The sequence below is a fragment of the Lytechinus variegatus genome, chromosome 3 (genome assembly GCF_018143015.1).
Source record: "Lytechinus variegatus isolate NC3 chromosome 3, Lvar_3.0, whole genome shotgun sequence".
In the NCBI taxonomy this organism is placed as follows: domain Eukaryota; kingdom Metazoa; phylum Echinodermata; class Echinoidea; order Temnopleuroida; family Toxopneustidae; genus Lytechinus; species Lytechinus variegatus.
Window position 1 is genome coordinate 32,408,063 of NC_054742.1, and position 25,420 is coordinate 32,433,482.

Here is a 25,420-nt window from a genome sequence, read left to right on the forward strand (position 1 = left end):
GTACGTTAAATGCCTACAGGGTAAAATCTAGATCTAGAACTAGAAGATTTAATGGTTGACAAGTTACCGTTAGGCCTTACCGTTAGGCATGAGAATTAAAATTCAGTTAGATAATGCATAAAAATAAAATCACGACGGGCTTAGTCACTTTGCTCTTTCACTTTCGAAATTTCTCCAAAAAAAATACGCGTTCTGCCAGCCAAGCCCAGGCCATGCAGGCCCAGGAAAATTTACCAATTCTTGCAATATGGCAAACAAATTATGTAAAAGTCTTTGATTGCACAGAATCAATGGTCAAATTAAGATATGGATGCTGTCTATCAAATCTACTTTCTGCCCAAAATCATAAATTAAGATGGTGTATAATATCCAGCTCCCATTTCTTCTAGTCTAGGCCTAGATCTAAGTATAACTAAGGTTAAGTCTAACGCAAAACGATGATGGCACTCTGCAAACGATGTAACATTGCAATCAATTTCCCAGAATTGGCTGATTTTTCTTAGAAATTATTGAAGAAAACCAGGGAAAATGTGAATAGGTTTAATTTTATTCAAGCTTTGATTTGGCTTTGGAAGTTTGGTTGCTCAATGATTATCGACCTTCGACGCGACGCAGCTCAGCTGCAGCGCAGCCAATGCAATGCATCCGATGCATGGGGGTTTTTTCGCCGTCCATAGTCTCGGACTCGAAGGTGAAATTTATACCCGGATTTCGGGGTTTAGGCGCCTTGTATTAAGATTTATAGACTTAAAAGTCAAATGCAAATTAAAATTTGAAATCTGACCTTGAACAATCATCGTTGATAAACTTCAGCCCTGAAGCGATTGCACTTCAAATCAGACCAGGCAAATTAGACGTCATTGTGTATGTTGCTAGAAGATCTATGACGAGTCGACTGAAGCCCCAGCGCATCATTAACGTTACTAGTAGCTACGCGACCGGCCCAGACTCGGCGCACCCAGGCCTGAAAAATGACCTCGATTATTACGATGGTTGTCTATGCATTCATTAGTGGTGCAGCGAAATTCAGCAGAGGAAAATAAGAGATAAGAGGTATCCTCGTCATAGACTTAATATTCCAAAATGAGAAAAAATGTCAATATCATGATTATTTAAGCTAAATAATTTCTTTAAAAATAAAAGTAATATTTTTAATATTTCTAGCTAGAATAACCGACGTGATAATTGTTCATTAAAAATATTTAAAATTAAGAAATAAAAAAAAATCAACTCGACAAATTTCCGAAAAGTCCCCCTTATTTTTTAGACTGGTCACAAAATTCGAGCGGAGTTGACCCACTGAGATCAGTGAGTTGACCTTCCTTAGAGCAACACGCTTGTGTGTTGCTGCCCTCTACGTTCGTTGATCTCTACCACAGCGTCTTTGGATATTACAGTGAGTGCGAGGTGGATCGCCTAATTATCCATGGGCCTTGGCAAATGCTTTTGGGCTCGCGCTCGTGCGTGCCCGGCCCGCGCGCGAGCGCAGCCGCGCAATTAACATGTGTGATCATCCCGCGAAACTAGATTTATCGACGACGACCTCAACAAAAAACACTGAATTTCTTTGAAAATTTACAGTCGTTCTGTCAGATCAAAGTTCAGCGAAGTCAGCAGCAGCACAAGACAAGTGAATTCGCATTATAGGTTACAAGTACGGGCCCAATTATCTTTCTCGTGGTACCACGGTAGGCTCTGAAACCAAGGTAAACCCAGTGTGGTATGAAGTTGAAAAACTAGGGAGGCCAATAACTGTATTACCGGCATGTTCAAATTCTTATGCATGCAAGTGAATGGGTGATATCACGTTTTATTGAAATATGCATTCATTTACTACACAAGCTAAATCACAATCCTCAACACAGGATAGGACTTATGTAAGTCTAGGCCTAATCCCTATGTCCAAACTAAATTCGAGAAGCATGTCAGCGTCAGCATGTGTGGATTCTTTGACAGCCAGTTAATTCTATTGCCACAAGGATTATTTTGGTTGTTTTCTTTTAATCTTGTGTGTGAATGTGAGAGTAAAGAGTGCCCAAATAATTGACACTAATTTGAAAATAAAAGCAAAAAGAAATGAATCAGTAAGTAGAGTAACTGTGTGTCTGTGCAGGGGTTGGTGTGCGGCCGTTCAGCAGACCACAGTGGCAAATTGTGTAGAACGGATAGCGGAGCGTTCAACGCTAGAGGGCGTGCACTCACACGTATTGCCAGCTCAAGGTTTAGTTCTAGTATATGGCCTGGCACCATGACCATGAACAGCGTTTGGCAGTGGATTTCTAACTACAGTGGGTCGCACCTGCTGTAATCTCACTTCTGATGTCCAAAACACATGACTTCTATGGCTTGATTTTTCTGTGCGAGGCATCATGCATGTAATGAACCCTTGAGTGGCGGGCGTGTACATTTTGCTTATTACACCTGACTTCATCTAGACAGGATTAGCCAGGAGGCTCCTATTAAGTTTGCTCAATCTCGAGATTTTAGCCCGATCGGCCCTCTTCGCGATTAATCTCGAGATTCTAGAAACCCGTCTCCACCATCGCAAGAAGAGCGATTCCTGCTCGAGCGAGGCAACAAGCCCGATATTCTGAGCATGCGCACTTTCAATCTTGGAGTTTCAACGGCCCGCGCTTTTGAATAACTTCCCGCGATATGCAATCAAAATAATACATGTACTCCTTTCACTAGCACTTTCGCCGAATTCTACCGGTGTTATGCAATAATCCTCTCAGCTCAGCCGCGCTAAGCGAGTGAAGAAGTGATGTATTCTTCGTTAAATATGATGGCGGAAAAGGAGGCAACAACAGAGAGGGAGGGAAAAAATGCTATTTGCTCACATTTTGCGAAGGAATAAGACGACACTGCTGACAGTGTTGTTGTTGACTTTGACCATCGTCGATAATGAGCGCCTCCCCCATCGGTCTGGTCTCTCCCAAAATCCATTCACTGGTGTGACACCATCGTTGCTGATTGGGGAATCGATGAACGCTATTCGCGATAATGTCTATTCGCGTTTATAAAGTTGACTTTCGCATGCGTTCGGTACGATCGCGATGTGTTTATGTTTTGACCAAGGCGGAAATGGAACGCGAATTGCATTATGGACTGACGTCATGAATAAATTACCCTGAGTCCAATGCACCTACGAATTAGTGGGATAATTCGTAAAATAGCACGCTATTTTGCAAATGAACCCAAGTTGACTTGGGATTGCAATCTCGAGATTAATCCTACGAACTAGCACGATAATTGCGTCTCCATTGCAAACAATCTCGAGATTTTTCAGATCGGGATAATTTGCCGGATCAGAAATAGCGCGCTAATTTGAAAACTCGGGATGGTGCAGACGGCCCTCTAGAGAGTAAAAATCATTTACTAACATATGCTTACTCTCAACGAAGCCAGGAATTGCTTCCCATACATCTGCACGAACCGCCAATATTAATGTTGTAAATCGGATAAAAAATCAGATCAGCAGTTGAGCTTTTAAAATCAAATCGGCGTTGTTTAAAAACAAAGGAAAACATCATAATTTTATTCGCGGTCGCGGGCATCTTCCTGACAAAGTCACAAAGACGAATGCATTGGAGGGCAGGTCCAAGCTATTTGACTTGTGACGTACGGGACATTTAGAGACTTTAAAGTTGTGTAACGTAAAAAATAAATGCACAACAGAGAATCTTTCATGGATTTTGAAAGGCCAGTTGTGCCCTCTTTATTCAGTAAAAAAATTGGTGATCTACAATTCCATTAACGATGTAATATTTTAATTAATATGCACTGACGTACGGGACCAGACAAAAGCTGATTTAAAAAAAAATTCATTAAAACTCTGTGAATTGGAATGAGCTGGAAATCTCTCATCATGTTTTGGTCTTGTATCTTATCAAGTTTCAGTAGCCATGAATGAAATGATAGAACTCATTGTTGTTATTATGTAGTAGCTCAAAATATATACATCCGCGCTGTGACGTACGGGACATTTGTCCATGTGTAAAACCATGGTAGGTCCATGGTAAAACGAATGGAGAAAGTGAAATTTCATCAATAGCATACACTGAAACAAAACATACCAAACACTTTATGACCTTATATTATGAAAGATGTCTTGCAAATAATTCCATGTGAATGGGAAAAGTGACATTTCATCAAAATTTATAATCAAAGGACAAGTCCACCCCAACAAAAACTTGATTTGAATAAAAAGAGAAAAATTTGACAAGCATAACACTGAAAATTTCATAAAAATCGGATGTAAAATAAGAAAGTTATGACATTTCAAAGTTTCGCTTCATTTCACAAAAACAGTTATATGAACAAGCCAGCTACATCCAAATGAGAGATTCGATGATGTCATTCACTCACTATTTTTTTTGTTTTTTATTGTTTGAAAAATGAAATATTTTGATTTTCTCGTCATTGTCATGTGAAATTAAGATTCATTCCTTCCTGAACACGTGGAATTCCATTATTTTAACATTTTGTGCTTCAGGCAAGGAGGTCCTAATCCTCAAATTCGTAAAAATTGAAATATTGTAATTCAAACGATAAAAAAAAAGAAATAGTGAGTGAGTGACATCATCGACTCTCTCCTTTGGATGTAACTGGCTCGTTCATATAATTATTTTGTTGAAAATAAGCAAAACTTTGAAATGTCATAACTTTCTTATTTTACATCCGATTTTGATGAAATTTTCACCATTGTGCTTGTCTGATTTTTCTCTATTGATTCAAATCAACATTTTTCTGAGGTGGACTTGACCTTTAACTGGATAATAGATAATTATGATTGATATATATTTCTACCGGTATATGAACAAACAAAACATAAAAAAAATTTATGACCTTATATTTTATGAAAGATTTAATTAATAACATATATCAGGGCTCCACACTAACCCATTTTTTCTACTGGTCCAACCTATTCATGTCGGACCAGTAGATACCCAGTTTTTGTCTCACCTGCGAAGCAGAGTGAGACTATAGGTGCCGCTTTTCCGACGGCGGGGGCGGCGTCAACATCAAATCTTAACCTGAGGTTAAGTTTTTGAAATGACGTCATAACTTAGAAAGCATATGGACCTAGTTAATAAAACTTGGCCATAAGGTTAATCAAGTATTACTGAACATCCTATTAGAGTTTCATGTCACATGACCAAGGTCAAAGGTCATTTAGGGTCAATGAACTTAGACCATGTTGGAGGAATCAACATCGAAATCTTAACCTGAGGTTAAGTTTTTGAAATGTCATCATAACTTAGAAAATATATGGACCTAGTTCATGAAACTTGGACATAAGGTTAATCAAGTATCACTGAACATCCTGCATGAGTTTCACGTCACATGACCAAGGTCAAAGGTCATTTAGGGTCAATGAACTTTGGCCGAATTGGGGATATCTGTTGAATTCCCATCATAACTTTGAAAGTTTATGGATCTGATTCATGAAACTTGGACATAATAGTAATCAAGCATCACTGAACATTTTGTGCAAGTTTCAGGTCTAATGATTAAGGTCAAAGGTCATTTAGGGTCAATGAACTTTGGCCGAATCGGGGGTGTCTGTTGAATTACCATCATAACTTTGAAAGTTTATTGGTCTAGTTCATTAAACTTGGACATAAGAGTAATCAAGTATCACTGAACATCCTGTGCGCGTATCAGGTCACATGACCAAGGTCAAAGGTCTATGAACTTTCTCCGAATTGGATGTATCTGTTGCAGGCCTGCCAACTTCTCCGGGTTTTCCGGAGTTTCTCCGTTTTTCAGAATTTATAGCGGCCCAAAAGCGGAGAACTCCGTTTTCTTTGTATTTCAGATGATTTTCTTTTTTCTTTGGGAAATGACGCACTTTCCGTCTGCATCTGCCTACGGCTCTCTTTCTCTCTCTCTGAGTCCTCTCAATGTTACATGTACGTACGCACGGTAGTATATACCGTGCGTAACGTTAATTAAACGCATGCACTACGCGCGCGTACGTGGAGTTCAGAGTTCAATGGATAAGAACGCGTGATGGGCCTGTGCTCCGTGTGTGCATATACGAAGCGCAACAAGCCACGGCCAGCGCGCTATTTATCCGACAGCGATCGTGTGTATTGACATTGGACAGTTCGCCCGCGATCGCGAGGATTCATAGCGCGTGTAGTGCGAATGTAACTCTATGCATACGGTACGATGCAGCGCAGCGCTTGCGTGCCTCCGCTACTATACTACTACCGTTCTGGAATACCGTGTGGGAAATGGATTGTTTCGCCAGCTGAGGGTTTAGAAACGGTAACATTTTAAACTAATATCTTCTCATGATATTTTTATATGTGCTTTGTGCTTAGTGAGCTAAATGCTTTGGATTTTACAAGTCTGCCGTTTCAGTGCCGATTCTTGCAAACTTTTAGACCCCTGCTGTATTTTTTTTTAGTCTGTGAACTGTCATGACTGTGTGAATGATCCATGATGCCAAAAGCAAAAGGGCACACTCAAAAGTTTCGCGACGTTTACAAAGATATGGACAAACTTGAACAAGAATTTAATCTTTATCAAATAGATCAAGATATTGATGAAATTGTTGCAAGTTCAAATAATACAGACAGAATCGATGAGAAATGGCACAAGATAGGAGCTATTAAGGATATCACAAATTCACAAGGCACACAGAGAAGTACTCCCTCCTATGCAAAACAATGAAAGCAGTTCTGCTAATTTTTCATAGCAACAGTGACTGTGAAAGAGTATTTTCCATCGTGGTAAAGAACAAAACTAAGCAGAGAGCAAGCCTGAGCACAAGAACATTAAGTTCTCTGATGGTACATGAATTGGCTATGGAGAGTAGAAAGAAACTATGCCATACTTGTACTTACTCAAGAGAGGTAATACATGGTGCCAAAAAAGCCACTTATGAAAGGCTCCAGAGAAAGGACAAGGCATAAAAAGCTCAAGAAGGGCTCCAGAAGGCTTGTTTTTAAGGTGAAATTTCCTAAATGTCTTCCAGCTTCATGGGGGCTCCGCCCCCTTGCACCCCCGCTGGGGCCTTGCCCCTGGACCCAACAAGGGGCCCTAAGGCGGGCCCCTTGACCCCCGCCGTTGGGAGTTCCGCTTTCCGCGTGATTCGTGGACTCCTTTTTTCCATTTTCAAATGTTGGCAGGTCTGCTGTTGAATTACCATCATAACTTTGAAAGTTTATGGATCTGATTCATGAAACTTGTACATAAGAGTAATCAAGTATCACTGAACATCCTTTGCGAGTTTCAGGTCACATGATCAAGGTCAAAGGTCATGTAAGGTCAGTGAACTTTGGCCATGTTGGGTTTTTTTGTTGAATAACCATCATATCTCTGTAAGTTTATTGGTCTAGTTCATAAAAAGTGGACATAAGAGTAACCATGTATCACTGAACATCTTGTGCGAGTTAGAGTAGTTTTCAATGTCAGCACTGCTGCTATATTGAACCGCGTGATGCAGGTGAGACGGCCAGAGGCATTCCACTTGTTCAAATTTTTAATGGTCCGAACCTAAAATCTACTGGTCCCAAAAATAAAGAAAACATTAAAAAAAGGCGCAAGTTTATTTTTCTAGCCTTTCGTTACCCCCCCAAAAAAAAAAAAATGAAGGAAATGAAGGCCAAAAAAAGCAAGACAGAAACAAAGAAAGAAAGGAAGGAAGGAAGAAAGAAAGAAAGAATAAAAGAAAGGAAGGAAGAAAAAAGGTAAAGAAAGGATAGATGTGAAGGAAAAAAAAAGAACTAAAGAAGGAAAGGAAGGAATAAAGAAGGAACAAATATAAGAAAGAAAGAAAAGAAAAAAAGAAATGAAGGAAAAAATGAAGCAAGCAATACAGAAAGAAAGAACAAATCCAGAAAGTAGTAAAGGAAAGAAAGAAGAAGCAATAGAAAGAAAGGGTAAAAGGAGATGGAAAGACAGACAAAAGAAAGAAAGAGAGGAAGGAAGGATTGAAAAAAGGAAGAAAGAATTAAGGAAGAAATAAAGAAAAGGTAAAAGAATAGTTGAAAGGAAGAAAAAAAGACAGAAGAAAGGAAGGAATGAATGAAAGAAAGAGAGAAAGGGCTGAGAAAAAAAACAAGAAAGGGTAGATAAAAAAAATGGATGGAAGAAAGAAACAAAGAAAGTAACAAAGAATGAAGGGAAGAAAGGGGTAAAAAGAAGGAAAGAAAGGAAGAAGAGAAGAGATGAATGTTGGATGGATGGACTCAAGAACTAAAGAAAGAAAGAAAGAGAAAAAAGAAATAGAGAAAATATTTTATAAAAGGATAGGAAGAAAGAACGAATTAAAGAAAAAAAAGGAAATTAAAAAAGAAAGACAGTAACAAAAAAATCGAGGGAAGAAACAAAGAAAGATTAAGAAGGAAAGAAAGATAGGAAGAAAGCTAAAACTATCATCATAAATAATTTATCAGTTTCTTTTTGGCTCAATTAAAATAACTACGAAAGAAAGTCAGATACCAGGTGTATCAACACACACATAAATGCATGTGTGGGGCTATTATGTATTCAGACGATGTCACCCGTAACCCGATCTGTTTGAACCAAAACAGAAGTGAAAATTTCTCCTTTTACTGCTTACAAATGACAGAGTTACTCCAATTTTTAGGAAATATGGACATTATAAGAGCCTTTCATGAGTATGACCTGTGAATTTTGACAGTTCTGTGAGAGATTTCTACCAGAGTTTAGCCAGGCTTCATTTGTGCGGCCAGTAGAGAATTTACCATGTTGGTTGTATGGCTGACTACATGTACACTGTAAGCATGCTGTATGGTACTCTAGTAACACGTGCGATTCATTCTGTGTTTATTCTGTGTGTGAATGGCAAAATCTAACGGGGGGAAATGGTTTGCTGTGAATTTGACCATTTCTGGAAAAGTTATTGGCCCTATAATGGTTTTTATTGTCTCACCTGCGAAGCAGAGTGAGACTATAGGTGCCGCTTTTCCGACGGCGGCGGCGGCGGCGTCAACATCAAATCTTAACCTGAGGTTAAGTTTTTGAAATGATGTCATAACTTAGAAAGTATATGGACCTAGTTAATAAAACTTGGCCATAAGGTTAATCAGGTATTACTGAACATCCTATTAGAGTTTCATGTCACATGACCAAGGTCAAAGGTCATTTAGGGTCAATGAACTTAGACCATGTTGGAGGAATCAGCATCGAAATCTTAACCTGAGGTTAAGTTTTTGAAATGTCATCATAACTTAGAAAATATATGGACCTAGTTCATGAAACTTGGACATAAGGTTAATCAAGTATCACTGAACATCCTGCATGAGTTTCACGTCACATGACCAAGGTCAAAGGTCATTTAGGGTCAATGAACTTTGGCCGAATTGGGGATATCTGTTGAATTCCCATCATAACTTTGAAAGTTTATGGATCTGATTCATGAAACTTGGACATAATAGTAATCAAGCATCACTGAAAATTTTGTGCAAGTTTCAGGTCTCATGATTAAGGTCAAAGATCATTTAGGGTCAATGAACTTTGGCCGAATCGGGGGTATCTGTTGAATTACCATCATAACTTTGAAAGTTTATTGGTCTAGTTCATTAAACTTGGACATTAGAGTAATCAAGTATCACTGAGCATCCTGTGCGCGTTTCAGGTCACATGACCAAGGTCAAAGGTCAATGAACTTTGGCCGAATTGGGTGTATCTGTTGAATTACCATCATAACTTTGAAAGTTTATGGATCTGATTCATGAAACTTGTACATAAGAGTAATCAAGTATCACTGAACATCCTGTTCGAGCTTCAGGTCACATGATCAAGGTCAAAGGTCATGTAAGGTCAATGAACTTTGGCCATGTTAGGTTTTTTGTTGAATAACCATCATATCTCTGTAAGTTTATTGGTCTAGTTCATAAAAAGTGGACATAAGAGTAACCATGTATCACTGAACATCTTGTGGGAGTTAGAGTAGTATTCAAAGTCAGCACTGCTGCTATATTGAACCGCGTGATGCAGGTGAGACGGCCAGAGGCATTCCACTTGTTACTGGTCATTTCGGACCCTTAAATCTTGCTATTTTTGGAAAAATTACTGGCCCGACAGTGATATTTTTTACTGGTCATGTCGGACCAGTAAATCTTCCTATTTCTTGAAATCTACTGGCCCGACAGCGATTTTTACCGGTCTGGGACCGTTGGACCGCCGCTAGTGTCGAGCCCTGCATATATGTTAACAAGTATGCTAATATATGCACCCTTGTTATTTATTACAAATCATAACTTTATTATCAGCCTTTTACCAATATTCAACCACTCATAATATTATTTATCTCAATTTACTTTATCTTTGCTCCTAATTGAAAAAATAACCCCAAATAGAATTACATAGAAATCCTATGGTCAAGCCTTGAAATAAGCGGGCGCTGAGTGCAAATTCGCGCTCATAAAGCCATGCAATTGCGCCCATAAAGCCCCAAAATCATCGAAATTTTGACGACCGGGCACAAATATTTTCCAGGTAATTGCGCCCGCCGTGAGTGAGCAGTGAAGCCATATCATACATGTAATTTGAATAGCTCCAAAATCAAGTAAAGTTCAATTTACGATAAGCACAGTTTCAAATTGCCAAGTGCGTCTTTTTTTCAGTACCATAAAAAGTGAGCTACGTCCCGTCTTTTTTTCCCTGTAATACATGTACGCGCGTGCTTCCAGTAGCGGTAACTGTTTTTCCCTACTTCACCATGTGCAATTTCTAATGCACACATTTCCAGTTGGGATATCACAATTATGTGATATAGTAATTCGAATTGCACAGGAGATAAATCCCTGTTCACAGCACATACGATGTGCAAGTCTTTTATCCTCACAGTCGCCGATTTCGCTTGTCAAAACGGAGCCTTAATAATCCAAAATCACTTAACTTATAGTTGTGAATTATAGCTTCTTAATTTCTTTCTTGGTGAGGGGTAAATATCAGACAATAAATCACCTAACAAGGCTCCATCTAAAAAAAAAAATAGGACGCCGTGCACTTGAGTGTGGTACTTGTATGCTGTTAGCTAGCCAGTTTGAGCTCTTTTTCTCTGCCAGAGCTCTTGGTGAGAATTCTATCAGTAATGGCCTAAGTGCTGGATATTTTCTGTTTCAGATAGTTTAGATTTCATGTTAATTTTTGAAAACTGTCAAAAAACTTCTTGATTTTTTCATTGTGATGAATATTTAAGTTATTAATGAATACATTTTCACAGAATTTAGACTCTCCCCGAATGAAAGGCATTTTCTGTGGAGATCTGTGTTTTTAAATAACTTATGAAAAACTTAAAACCTACAATACATGTACATACATGTAGCCTGTGGCTATGTACTGGAATTTGAATAGACTGAGTTAGATATTGATTTTATTTCTTCATTTCTTCAACATAATTTATATGCTATCCAAGTGCACCTCACAGTCACACACAAACACCCACACCCATGATTCTAACCATGAAAAAACCTTTTAAAAAAATTCTAAATTTAGTGTTATTTGATCTGAATTTTCTCTTTATCTCTCTTTTTTTATTTGTTTATTTTATTCATTTATTTATATTATAAATATATTTTTTTTTGGGGGGGTCATTTTTTGTGGTTCATTAAAGATGAAAAAAAAATAAGCCCATGTGTGTGTGGTTGTAAAGGGGATGTGGTGTGAGGGTGTCAAAACACACTTAAATATTTAAATCTGATTTCTTAGATGTTTGAATAAGCCTATTACTTAGCATGCTATTCATGTACTAATTGACAAATTGCAGGAGCTGCGCTTACTATAAACAAATTTGGAGTGTGGTTCACCGTTATATTCTTTTTTTTAATTGCCCCTGGCTCCAGAAAATTGCCCCCGGTTCCTGTAAAAAGCCCGTGAGCCGGGGGCAATTTTTTTTTCAAAAATTGCCCCAGGTCTGCAGCTGCTTATTTCAAAGCTTGCCTATGGTGTGTCATGTAAGTCACACTTTTGTCCCGTATGTCACAAAGCTTAATTAGCTGATATAATTAGACATGAAATTAATTCAGTATATTCATTTTAATTTTTGTATGTATAGCAAGGCTCGACATTAGCGGTGGCCCGGGGCCACCAAAAAATCATCTCGGGCAACCATTATTGAAAAAATGTTAAGTTTTGGTGGCCCGAATCGGGCAACCAATAATTTTCAAAGTAGCGCAATTTTTCTCCCGATTTTGCATGCATTTATCAACTTTCTACAGATCAAATTGCAAGAAAATTCGTCATGCGCCTTTTTTGTTAATCTACACACAAATACACACACACAAAGATTGCATAGTCATGAGCTTTGCATGCGCAATGCATGAAACCACTGCAGCTAGCCGTGCGCTTGCAGACTATTCAGACTCAGGGAGCTGCGATACTAAATGTTACTGCTAAGAAATCTTCCCCAGAACTTTGAAAATCTACGTCAAAGTCACATGAAATGCCCTTCTACAGTCCATATTACTGAAACCTGATTATTTGCAAGCATTAAAAGGAGGAATTATGACCTCTCTTTTGACTCAAAAAGACCGATTTCCAAATGCATTAATACACATAGGTGAGTACATCACAGTCCCACATGTGCATTTGTATGTATGTTGATATTTGGTTTATTTCGACGCTGAGTCTCTTCTAGCCAAAAATGAATAGACAGCTTCTTTCTTTCTTGTTTATAAATGACTTCTTAAACAACTCTTAAGGAAGTAAATACTTTGGGAAGGCATTTCATTGATATGAAATGTGAATTTTTTTCCATCATTTTGTCAAATGTAGGGAAAGAATTTTCTCACTGTTTTTTTCCAGATAACTTTTGCCGTTTTCTTATTTTTTCTTTCATTTTTTTTTACAGTGATTAAACCATTTATACCCCTTCCCATTGAATATGCCTGATTAAAGAACATGTTTCTACTGAATAATAATAATTTTCCCCATTTTTTGATAATTTTGTCTTCATTTTTCTTACATTTTCTTTGTTTTTTTTCTAAAAATTTTTTTTCTCTTTGTTTTTTCTTTCCACATTTTTTCTTTTGTTTTATTTCACTTATTCATTTAAAAAAAAATTTTTTTTTCAATATACTATTCTAAATTTTTTTTTATTTCCCCCTTTTACACATCGTTCTAATTCTGCAGCATATTTTTCTGTGATTTTCTCCTGCTATAATATGCTGGAAAAGAGAAAATAAACTGAATTTGGGGCCTGCATAATCTAGGTTTTATGAATTACCACAAAATAAGCAAAGTAGTATAACAGCAAGCACGATTTACATACAAGATGTACAAAGAATAGTGGTACGTAGTAGTGACTGCATAATATTTTAGTTTGTTTTAAATTTAGGCCCTATTCATTTTAAATTAATGTTTTTCTTTATATTTTTCGGGCCACCAAACTTTACTAATGGGCCACCAAAAAAAATTATTTGAAGGTTTTGGTGGCCCGTTCGGGCCACCACCAAAAAAAGTTAATGTGGAGCCTTGTGTATAGTAATATAAATTAGAACTCTCCAAAGTGTGAAGAAAACTGTTCAACTTTTATTCATACTAAGTCCCTGCATTCTGAGTTCAATCACTCGTTTTCTCTCATTTTCTGATGCATTTTGATCTTTATTCCTTGCCATTGTTGTTATTCTCCTGTCCTTTAAAACGGAGGATGCACCCGGAAGTTATCAAGTAGACTTCACAAAAATGTAGTAGCAACTTTTTTCATACTAAGTCCCTGCATTCTGAGTTCAATCACTTGTTTTTTCTCATTTTCTGATGCATTTTGATCTTTATTCCTTGCCATTGTTGTTATTCTCCTGTCCATTTAAACGGAGGATGCACCCGGAAGTTATCAAGTAGACTTCACAAAATGTCTCCAAAAAAAAAGCTTAAATTTCACGCTGGAAGTTTCTACACGGAGGCTGCCATCTCTTGTCAGTGCAGGTGCATTGACATTGGCTATTTCTATTCAGTCCAACCACCAGAGGGCAGCATACATGATTATTTAGCTAGTGTATACTTCTTCTCTTGTTTCAGTTGCTCAAAATATCTTTAAAGAAATTGAAAAGATTTCTTTTAATTTCATTTGGGGTGGAAATGACAGAATAAAACGGAAAATTCTACATCAAGATTATTGTGCAGGGGGACTCAAAGTAACTAATTTTGAAGTTTTCATTAAAACTCAGAGAATTATGTGGATTAAAAGGCTGCTGTACGGTGAGAAATATTTAGGTTGGAAAGTAATGTTTGACTACTTTTTAGATCATTGGGAGGCCGGAGTATATTTATTTGTAATTATGATGCAAATAAAATGGACTTACAAGGTATACCAATATTTTATAAAGATATGTTGAAAGCATGGCAAGATTTGGATCAATGTATAAACTTTGAGGAAAACAAGATCAATCCTGTGATTTTTAATAACAAATTTATATGTCTTCATGATAAACCGTTTTTGTCTCACCTGCGAAGCAAAGTGAGACTATAGGCGCCGCTTTTCCGACGGCGGCGGCGGCGTCAACATCAAATCTTAACCTGAGGTTAAGTTTTTGAAATGACATCATAACTTAGAAAGTATATGGACCTAGTTAATAAAACTTGGCCATAAGGTTAATCAAGTATTACTGAACATCCTATTAGAGTTTCATGTCACATGACCAAGGTCAAAGGTCATTTAGGGTCAATGAACTTAGACCATGTTGGAGGAATCAGCATCGAAATCTTAACCTGAGGTTAAGTTTTTGAAATGTCATCATAACTTAGAAAATATATGGACCTAGTTCATGAAACTTGGACATAAGGTTAATCAAGTATCAATGAACATCCTGCATGAGTTTCACGTCACATGACCAAGGTCAAAGGTCATTTAGGGTCAATGAACTTAGACCATGTTGGAGGAATCAGCATCGAAATCTTAACCTGAGGTTAAGTTTTTGAAATGTCATCATAACTTAGAAAATATATGGACCTAGTTCATGAAACTTGGACATAAGGTTAATCAAGTATCAATGAACATCCTGCATGAGTTTCACGTCACATGACCAAGGTCAAAGGTCATTTAGGGTCAATGAACTTTGGACGAATTGGGGATATCTGTTGAATTCCCATCATAACTTTGAAAGTTTATGGATCTGATTCATGAAACTTGGACATAATAGTAATCAAGCATCACTGAACATTTTGTGCAAGTTTCAGGTCTCATGATTAAGGTCAAAGGTCATTTAGGGTCAATGAACTTTGGCCGAATCGGGGGTATCTGTTGAATTACCATCATAACTTTGAAAGTTTATTGGTCTAGTTCGTTAAACTTGGACATTAGAGTAACCAAGTATCACTGAACATCCTGTGCGTGTTTCAGGTCACATGTCCAAGGTCAAAGGTCAATGAACTTTAGCCGAATTGGGTGTATCTGTTGAATTACCATCATAACTTTGAAAGTTTATGGATCTGATTCATGAAACTTGTACATAAGAGTAATCAAGTATCACTGAACATCCTGTTCCAGTTTCAGGTCACATGATCAAGGTCAAAGGTCATGTAAGGTCAATGAACTTTGGCCATGTTGGGGTTTTTTGTTGAATAACCATCATATCTCTGTAAGTTTATTGGTCTAATTCATAAAAAGAGGACATAAGAGTAACCATGTATCACTGAACATCTTGTGCGAGTTAGAGTAGTATGCAAAGTCAGCACTGCTGCTATATTGAACCGCGTGATGCAGGTGAGACGGCCAGAGGCATTCCACTTGTTTTATGTTGAACTCATCAGAAAGGCATATTTCAAGCATCAGATATTATTGTAGGAGGTCAACTAAGACCAGTCTCATACTTCCATAACCAGGGTTACACTGCTGATAATCTGCTGATGATTCAACAAATTTTGTCTGTGATTTAAAAAGAATGGATACAAAGTGATTTTATAGTTATAGATAGTGAAAATTTTCAAATAGAACTGAAGATCTTTGGTTACCTATATAAATTTATGGATTTAAAAGCCAGATATGTATATAATTACCTTATCGAGCAATTGCAAAAAGAGTACATTTTAAAGGTTTATGATGGACATTGTGAATATGATCTTGGAATAGGGGAGTTGAAAGAAACCTTTACAAGATTGAACAATTTTATATGTAGTAAACAAAGGGAGTTTCAGTACAAACTATTACATGGGGCAGTGTATACAAAAGAGAAGCTCTTCCAATTTGGTTTTGAGTCAGACAATTTTTGTTCTTTTTGTAAACAACAGGTAGAAACATACCAACATTTATTTTTAGATTGTTTAAAGGTTAAACAGTTATGGAAGGAGGTCATCAAAAAGCTTCATTTAAAGGAAGTTAGGATTGATGATTGTAAAACAATTTTCATCGGTTTATCTGGTAAATGTGTGAGAATACATGCAATAAACTGTTTAATCTTTCTGTTAAAACATATAATTTTTATTTCCCACAAAAAAAAGGTTACAGAAACGAAGAATATGATATAGCCAAGAAAACAGGGAATTTGGGAGTACACTTAAGAAAATGGGAACAAATTGGTGCATTTCTTTGACTTATCATTTATCATATTCTACTTTAGTTTATTGTTTTTTTCAATGATACAAAGTTACAGATCGACAGACCGGAACGGATGTGATACCTGTTGTATGATGTGTGTGCGTGAGGGTTTTTTGTGTGCGTATGTGTTTGTGAGGTCATGTGTGCGTGTGTGTTTTGGGGGTGGTATGATTGTGTGGTAGGGAGTGTGGGGTGCGTGGGTTAGTGAAAGATTATATATATGTAATCTTCCTCATAAAGGCTTGTAGAGTTTCATGAAAAAAAAGTAGTTTATTTGATTTGACATAATTTTGATATTAACATGATATAAAAATTGAGGTTAATTTTTTTTTCACAAAAAAAAAATGTTTCACATTGTTATAGAAGAGAAATTTGGCAGTTTGATTTCATTTGTAATCTCATTGATATTGATATATTTATTTGTTTGATTGTTTATTGATTGTATACATGCAAAGAATCTTCATTTATATGAATTGTGATTGTCAACTTATTGTTTTGAAAGAGGAAGAAAATAAAAATATTATTAAAAAAAAAAAGTATACTTAACCGCATCACCCTTTATTTTTACTTTTTGTTTTGCTTGAAGTTTTTGGCAGGGTGCATGAAGGCTTGTGGGCTGCAGTTTCAGAACCCATAGTTTATTATGACATTCTTCATCAAAACCATCATTTACAAAGAATTCCTTGCTGCAGACCTTTGATTGTTGATAAAAGATTAACATGTTAAGGAAAGTGTAAGAACTAATTGTGTTTGTTGTACCTGGCTTTGCCTACATGAAGAATGTGGCCCCATTTTAAAAAAACTTTTGATATACAGTAATGACTATGAGTGATAACGAGAGAGTAATCATGAACAAAGAACAAGAAAATTGTATGTTTTGATCATCACCTCATATGAGAGTGGTTCTCAATTTATTTTGATTTTCTTTTCACCCCCCTCCAACCATACCCCTCAACCTCAATCGTACTATAAATCTATAATTTTCTCTTTTCCGTAATAGATGGGAAAGAAGCAGAGGAAACCTGAAGATGGTCCTGAACCAGCAGATGATGCTGCAGATAAACAGAATGAAGGAGATAGTGATGAAGGGGAAGAGGAAGAGGAAGTTTACCAAGTAGAGAAGGTGGTTGACAAGAGGACTCACAAAGGAAAAGTAGAGTATCTCCTCAAGTGGAAAGGCTATGGAGAGTAAGTAAATTAATAGGATTATTTCTTTTATGCAAGATAATCATTCTGAGGTCATTCACATAAAGCACAATTTGTATGTACATGTATAATTTTGAAATAGAAAGTTAGTAGCAAATGATCAATGTACAAATGAAATTAAAACAAATATTTTGAAAAGTTGTCAAAAGAAAGGATGAGAGGAGTAACTTAGGTTTTAGTAGATGTCTATAAGATTAGATTGATATATAAATGGACATTTAGTTAGATTAAGAAAGAAACATTTTTATCTGTATATTATCTCAAGTATGACATGACAGTATGTTGGGTTTTTCCAGTGTGTACAAAGGCATATGATGCTTGTTTTACCCCCCCCCCCTCCATTGGCCATATTGCTATGATAATGTAAAGCTCAGGTAAAGATTTGATGAAGGTTTAATGATATGAATAAGAGTGCTTTAGCTATGCTTTTATAACTACATGTTGCACCAATTGCCTGTTCAATATGAGAGTGTTTTCCTGAAAGGACTGAAAACTGACAAATATCCTATAGGCTCCTGTACAAAACCTGCTGTTCAATACTAGACTGTATTTTACAGTCTAGTGCGTATGCATGAATGTATGAAATATAAAACACGTACAACATTGAAAGCAATGATATGCACAGCATAGAACACTGATATTCCATGAAGTCATGATGAACTACATGTATGTAAGTTGCATATCGATCAGATTTGATCATATGAAGTGTGGTATAAAGTGACATGACTTGCTCAGTGAGATTTCTCCCTCTTTTTGTCACTGGGGGGGGGGGGGGAGTTGATAATAATTATATTAGATGGCTTTATTTCATGGAATACCAGAAATATTGTACTAGTTATTCTACTCATCTGCAGTTCGTGGAATATTTGCCCAAACTCTTGGAATATTTCTGGTATTCCATTCTGAGCCATCCAATATAATATACATGTAAGTATCATCTCACATTCCAAAGGTACAAAAGTATAGTGGCCATTGAATGTTTTTTCCATGGTTATTTCTATACAAAAATTGGATTTTGAATTTTGCTTTCCAGCGCCCTCTCGTGGTAATTCAAGGTAGCTTACAGGGTTGGGCGGTAAATACCGGTAGTAAATACTGATAAATACCGTCCGGGTAAATAAGATGGGCGTCCGGTAAATATGATTTATAATTCTTTTTTTTTCAATAATTTTAGTTGTTTTTAACCTCAACAAATGAAAATAGTGTTCTGAAATAATTAGAATCACATAACTCATAGTAGAAACACACAAACAGATAAAATCCATACTGCATACATGTACATATGGTCAATTCCAGCGTAACGGACATGACGTTCAGACAAAATTTTGTAATTCAAAGGTTTATACAATAGAATTAGCAGAATTAGTCTTTTGATAATTGTTACTAAGCTTATCAGACACATTTAAGTATCAGTTACATACACATAAAATTTCAAATCGTTTTGTTGAACAGTTGCGGAGAAATTGCACTCTTTGTGAGCATAACGGACATGACACGAAATGGACGAAGCATTTTTACCTCCTATTGCTTATTAAAATTCCTGTGAATTCTTAGAGTGCATGCACCTGACGTTGGTGTTAATTTAACCTTCAGATCATGCTCTATCCATAAAATGGTGTTTAACAACAGTTTTGCAGTGCATTCTGTATTCCTAGCTCAAAATGTAGCGTAACGGACATGACACACGAAGCGTAACGGACATGACAGTTTCGTCCACTTTTTGTAAGCGAATATAATTATTTTATTACAACATATGGTACAAGTCTAATTGTTTACATGTTAAGGCTAGAGGTTAGAGACACATATCATAACTGGTAATCTGTAATATCTCCTATTATTTTGCAATTTGAGAGGGGGTCTTTTTGTACAATATTTATAAAACAAAGAAATATTTAGAAAAATTTATTTTACACCGGTTAACAACAGTTAATGAGTATTTTCCAGTTACTACCATCCACCACACCTAATTTAAGGAGAAAAAGTTGATAGAAAAGATTATTTTTTATTCATGCCCTAATATTTGATAATGTACTAGCGTAACGGACATGACACCCTTACCAGGTGAACTTCATCAGCACTTCTTAGTTTGAAAATGAAAGAAATATGAATAATGAATGTAATTATGTAAAAGCAAAGTACCTTTACTATTAAACACTCTAAAGAAAAATATGTAGATATTATTAGCAGGTATCATAGCTATAGCCTAAGTGATAATTTTATATTGAATACAATGGTTATCATACCACTACGGCACACTGAGAAGACTAAATCTCATTTTTGTGAGAAAACAATGTACCAGACCTGTATAAATCCAAGAAGAACATATTATGGAATGTATTGTATGATAAAGAACAAGTACTAGTATTAATGTCAGTTTTAAGATTACAAAAAATGATATTAAAAAGTATTTTAATAAAAATTTAATAGCAGTACCTGGAAACCAGTCTTTCATTATCAATTATGTATGAGTTGAAAGGTAATTAGAATGTTTGTAAATAGCTTCTGATATTCTGTTTTCATTCAATATAACTATCATCCTGAGTATAATCATCCTTTCATCAAATCTTGGATGTTCTAAATCTTACAATCTTGCTTGCTGACAAATGTGGCTGTATCTAATTTTGTTGTATTGTCCGCGCTGCTTGTGCACAATTGAAGATACTTCATTCAAATTGTGATTATGGCTGACCAAATTACTATGATGACATAATTTATTGATCGCGCCACATTCTTTCCACGGCCCCTTTGCTTTGTGATACTGCAAAGAAGTGCCACTGTAGATTCATGGATTCATAGAGCTACATCGTGTAACACAGATATCCGAATACAAACTTGCTTTTAAATGTGAGCTCTTGACACACTGAAGAAGTACACATGTAGAGGTTGGTGAAAGTCAGATACTTTTAAGTAATATCATCAATGATCATGAATTCACAAGTTGGAGTTTTATCATGCTCCAAACTGTCAGTGCAAAAACCTAAGATAATCAAATGTTTGTTCAAACACAAATGATGCAGATTGTGATCTGAGTATGTTGCCAGATCTAGCTGCATCTTATCCTAATATCATGTGGCATACCGTTAATTCTCAGAAAAATCTACCAGAACAAGAGCTGAACTTTCATCATTCACCTACTTCTAAAATAGCTTGAATGACATGCAGATTCTAGGAAATGTTACATTCAGCTATCCTCAAACAATTGAGACTGACCGCAGTCTGTGACAGTGAGCCAAATATTTTGTTTTTGTGAATGCTGCCATTTGCCATATATAAAATTAAAAATTTGCCATATATAAAATGATTGCTACACATGGTAGGGGGTTTAATTCTAACATAGAATCTGAATCTGCAGTACCTTTAGACAAATTTCCTGTAAGCTGTGAAAACTTTAAGTGAAAAACGTAACGGACATGACACTGATAATGGTAAAGAAATCACACAAATCTGAAGACAGATTTCTCTAAAATTGATGAATGGCATAAAATTTAATGATTATTTTCTGTTGATTTAAACATTAATCAACTATTCAAAAGTTAAAAGAGACCTCTGGGACCTTGTTTGCTTTTAGTAGACACATGAAAGATGAATTGATTGAAAATAGCCACATTTTTTACATTTTGCAATTTACTATTCTATTATTTTGATGATGGAAAAAAAACTACAAAATTTTATCAATATTGTGATATTTCTATTGGAAATTGAGACTTTACAGATTACTTTTTCAGAAAATTTGACTGCTTAAGTGAAATCTGAAACTTCATTTTTTCTCTAAAGTGAACATTTTTCATGGAATTGCCCATATATCCAAACACACATAGGATCTAAGTCCACACATACATACACAAACTCAAATTATGTTCCTGGAAATTGAATAATCATATTAAAACATAAACAAATATTTCTCCCGGGGTTTAACTTTTTACATGCCATTGTATCTCATTACAATATGATTTTTGTTTTTTTTAAGTGTGAATAAAGCTCATTATCACCCGTATCAGACATCTGAGCTGGTCATTTACAAAACCGTATTGCCCTACATTTTCTCAATATCGGGAAGGGTAGGTATATTGTTTGTATTTTCCTCGGTCTCAATGCGCGTATTTACTTTGCATGCAGAGACGAAGCAAAATATACCTTTGTATTTTCCCTGGTCTCACATCCGGGCATTTGTGGATGCGTATAAAGAGATACGCTTCAGAAGGATCCGCCCACCAACAATATACGTCATAATAAAGACAACGCTGAATCCGAGCGCTTGCAAGTACGTCATAATGGTTAAGTGCAGAGCCTAGACCGATATTAACATGACACAATAGAACTCTATTTTTAAAAGAAATATCCCCATTATCATGATTTTTGCTCTAGATATCTGATTTGGATGATAATAAAAATATTGACTGGCTCTTCTTTCGGGGAACATCAAATATATTGCCCTTAAAAGACCCATATTGCCCTCGTCTAAAGACTCGGGCCAATATGATTCTTTTGCTGGCAATATATTTGATGTTCCCCTCAAGGCCAGTCAATATTATATAAGTATTCTATTGTATGTAAGGAATTTTTAGTGTGTACATGTATCAGTGTGTACTAGTGGTTGCTGGTTTTGAATTTTTATATTGCTTACAGAAAAAGATCTTATTGTAGCCTAGAAAATTACACAACTCAATTACACAAGCCATTTTTAATGTTGCAATTCTTTTAATATAACTTTTAAAAGAAGTTTAACAAACAAAGCAAACACAAAAATTAAAAAGCATAACTTATACAAATGTACACAAAAGTGGAAAGAGGTGTCAAAAGTTGTTTCCTTTAAGAAATATAAAATGAATACAATAACAACATAATTGAAATAACTGTTGCCCCCAAAATGATAATTTGGTATTGATTATTATGAAATGAACTATGATTGTTCACTCTGTTTTTTTTTTTTTACAGCAATGAAAATACTTGGGAACCTGAAGACAATCTGGAGTGTCCTGATTTAATTGAGGCATATGAAAAGAAAATAAAAGAAAAGGAGGCCCAAAAAAGAAAATCAACATCCGTCAATGGGGCAGCAGGAGATGTTGCAGCAAAGAAAAAGAGAAAAGAAGATGAAAAGAAAGATGCATCAGTAAGTAGTCAAAACAATTGTATCTTAAGCAAGAGATTTGGCAGAATTATTATTTGATCATATTATGGATATAAGCTATATAGATAAAACAATATTTTTTTTGGTTTTAATTTGTGTTAAAACATTGGATACTAGTTAATGACTTTATGAAGGTGGATCAGTAGAATACAGACCACTGCTCTACCAATATGTTCATATGCATCTATATGTCAATTCAATCTACATCTACATGTACACTGATTTCTAAAAAGAAAATAGAAAATCTTACATTCAAAGTCTTTAAGGGGGTGAGGTATAAAGCTCTGATATATAGATTCTACTTTTCTAACATTCTTTAATTTGTTTATTTTATTATTTTTTTTTTGGGGGGGAGGCCTTACAAAATGGCCTGAAATTTTTTTCGTTTTTGTCTCACCTGCATAGCAGAGTGAGACTGTAGGCGCCCCTTTTCCGACGGCGACAGCGTCAACATCAAATCTTAACCTGAGGTTAAGTTTTTGAAATGACATCATAACTTAGAAAGTATATGGACCTAGTTCATGAAACTTGGCCATAAGGTTAATCAAGTATTACTGAACATCCTATTAGAGTTTCATGTCACATGACCAAGGTCAAAGGTCATTTAGGGTCAATGAACTTAGACCATGTTGGAGGAATCAACATCAAAATCTTAACCTGATTTTAAGTTTTTGAAATGTCATCATAACTTAGAAAGTATATGGACCTAGTTCATGAAACTTGGACATAAGGTTAATCAAGTATCACTGAACATCCTGCATGAGTTTTATGTCACATGACCAAGGTCAAAGGTCATTTAGGGTCAATGAACTTTGGCCAAATTGGGGGTATCTGTTGAATTCCCATCATAACTTTGAAAGTTTATGGATCTGATTCATGAAACTTGGACATAATAGTAATCAAGCATCACTGAACATTTTGTGCAAGTTTCAGGTCTCATGATTAAGGTCAAAGGTCATTTAGGGTCAATGAACTTTGACCGATTTGGGGGTATCTGTTGAATTACCATCATAACTTTGAAAGTTTATTGGTCTAGTTCGTTAAACTTGGACATTAGAGTAATCAAGTATCACTGAACATTCTGTGCGCATTTCAGGTCACATGACCAAGGTCAAAGGTCAATAAACTTTGGCCGAATTGGGTGTATCTGTTGAATTACCATCATAACTTTGAAAGTTTATGGATCTGATTCATGAAACTTGGACATAAGAGTAATCAAGTATCACTGAACATCCTGTGCGAGTTTCAGGTCACATGATCAAGGTCAAAGGTCATGTAAGGTCAATGAACTTTGGCCATGTTGGGGTTTTTTGTTGAATAACCATCATATCTCTGTAAGTTTATTGGTCTAGTTCATAAAAAGTGGACATAAGAGTAACCATGTATCATTGAAGATCTTGTGCGAGTTAAGAGTAGTTTTCAAAGTCAGCACTGCTACTATATTGAACCACGTGATGCAGGTGAGACGGCCAGAGGCATTCTACTTGTTAAAATTACAATTTGAGTTACTTTCTGGTACTAATCTGCTAAGTGTAAATTATACCAATGTTAAGATTGTTTGAAAATGAATTAAAATAAACAAATCCAGAAGCAGTTGGGAAAGATATGAACTAAATTAGGAAAATATTGTTGTGAAATTTCAAAACTTTAATAACCCCAGATATGGAATCTCATTTTGTTGGATATTTTAATGTCATTCAGATGAAGTGTTTACGTGAATAGTTTGTTTGATTATTCCAAGAGAGAAAATGACATCTTTTTCCAAATTTTTTCTCATTATCACATTATGATGGTAAGGTCATTTTCAGGTCAACATTAAAGTTTACATGCAAGACTCTCTTTCTCTGCAACCATAAGTCACTTTTCAACCACACTTGGATGGTAGATGGACTTGGGGGACCTGCATGCTAGGGTCATTGTCGCCATGATAATTGTATTTTTTTGTCAAATTTCTGTGTGAGCTCTATATATCGCAATGACGGATGACGCGGTGGGTTCGGGGGATACATGTGCTCGGCGGCGCGATCCGCCGAGCATCTCTAGTTTCAATGTGTAAGTAAACCATTGTTGTAACATTAGGTATTGCTGCTACATTACCTGTTGTAACAGCCTCCGTTAGTGCATTGTTAGCGCTAACAGCATTTCTCTGTGGTCAGTACAGATAAATAGTGATATAATTTCTTAAACATCAATATTTTCTTGTATTTTCCCCCATTTTTTTTCTTCTGTATTTCTTGTTTCGAATAAAAGTTGTTTAATTACCAAGGTTGGATTTCCCGCTTAATAAGATTCTGTTTTGCTTTTTCATATACAATACAGGGTCCTTCAAAAGAAAGCAAGCAGGCTAAACATGATGAGAAGAAGTACAGAGGATTTGACAGAGGATTGGATCCAGAGAGAATCATTGGTGCCACAGAAGCCAACAATGAGCTTCTGTTCCTTATGAAGTGGTAAGATAACTCTATCGCAACCCTCACCTCAAAGTTCTTAGTGTCAATAAGTAACATTCAAATTCCAATGTCGGATTGGAGCATTAGAACAGCAATTTTTTGCTTGGTAAGTGGACA

General features: G+C 36.0%; 1 protein-coding gene across 2 annotated transcripts in view; it reads left to right on the plus strand.

The window, feature by feature from the left end:
• The first annotated feature begins 1,473 nt into the window (after window positions 1-1,473).
• Window positions 1,474-25,420, plus strand: part of LOC121410794 (chromobox protein homolog 1-like) — a 28,905-nt gene continuing 4,958 nt past the window's right edge. Inside the window, exons 1-5 of one of the 2 annotated variants that reach the window (XM_041603107.1) lie at window positions 1,474-1,706; window positions 10,858-10,862; window positions 17,515-17,704; window positions 22,658-22,835; window positions 25,173-25,303. In XM_041603107.1, coding sequence (XP_041459041.1) covers window positions 17,517-17,704; window positions 22,658-22,835; window positions 25,173-25,303 — 497 coding nt within the window. In that variant the 5' untranslated portion in view covers window positions 1,474-1,706; window positions 10,858-10,862; window positions 17,515-17,516. The remainder of the gene's footprint in view (window positions 1,707-10,857; window positions 10,863-17,514; window positions 17,705-22,657; window positions 22,836-25,172; window positions 25,304-25,420) is intronic. The other variant, XM_041603106.1, reaches the window with a different exon arrangement.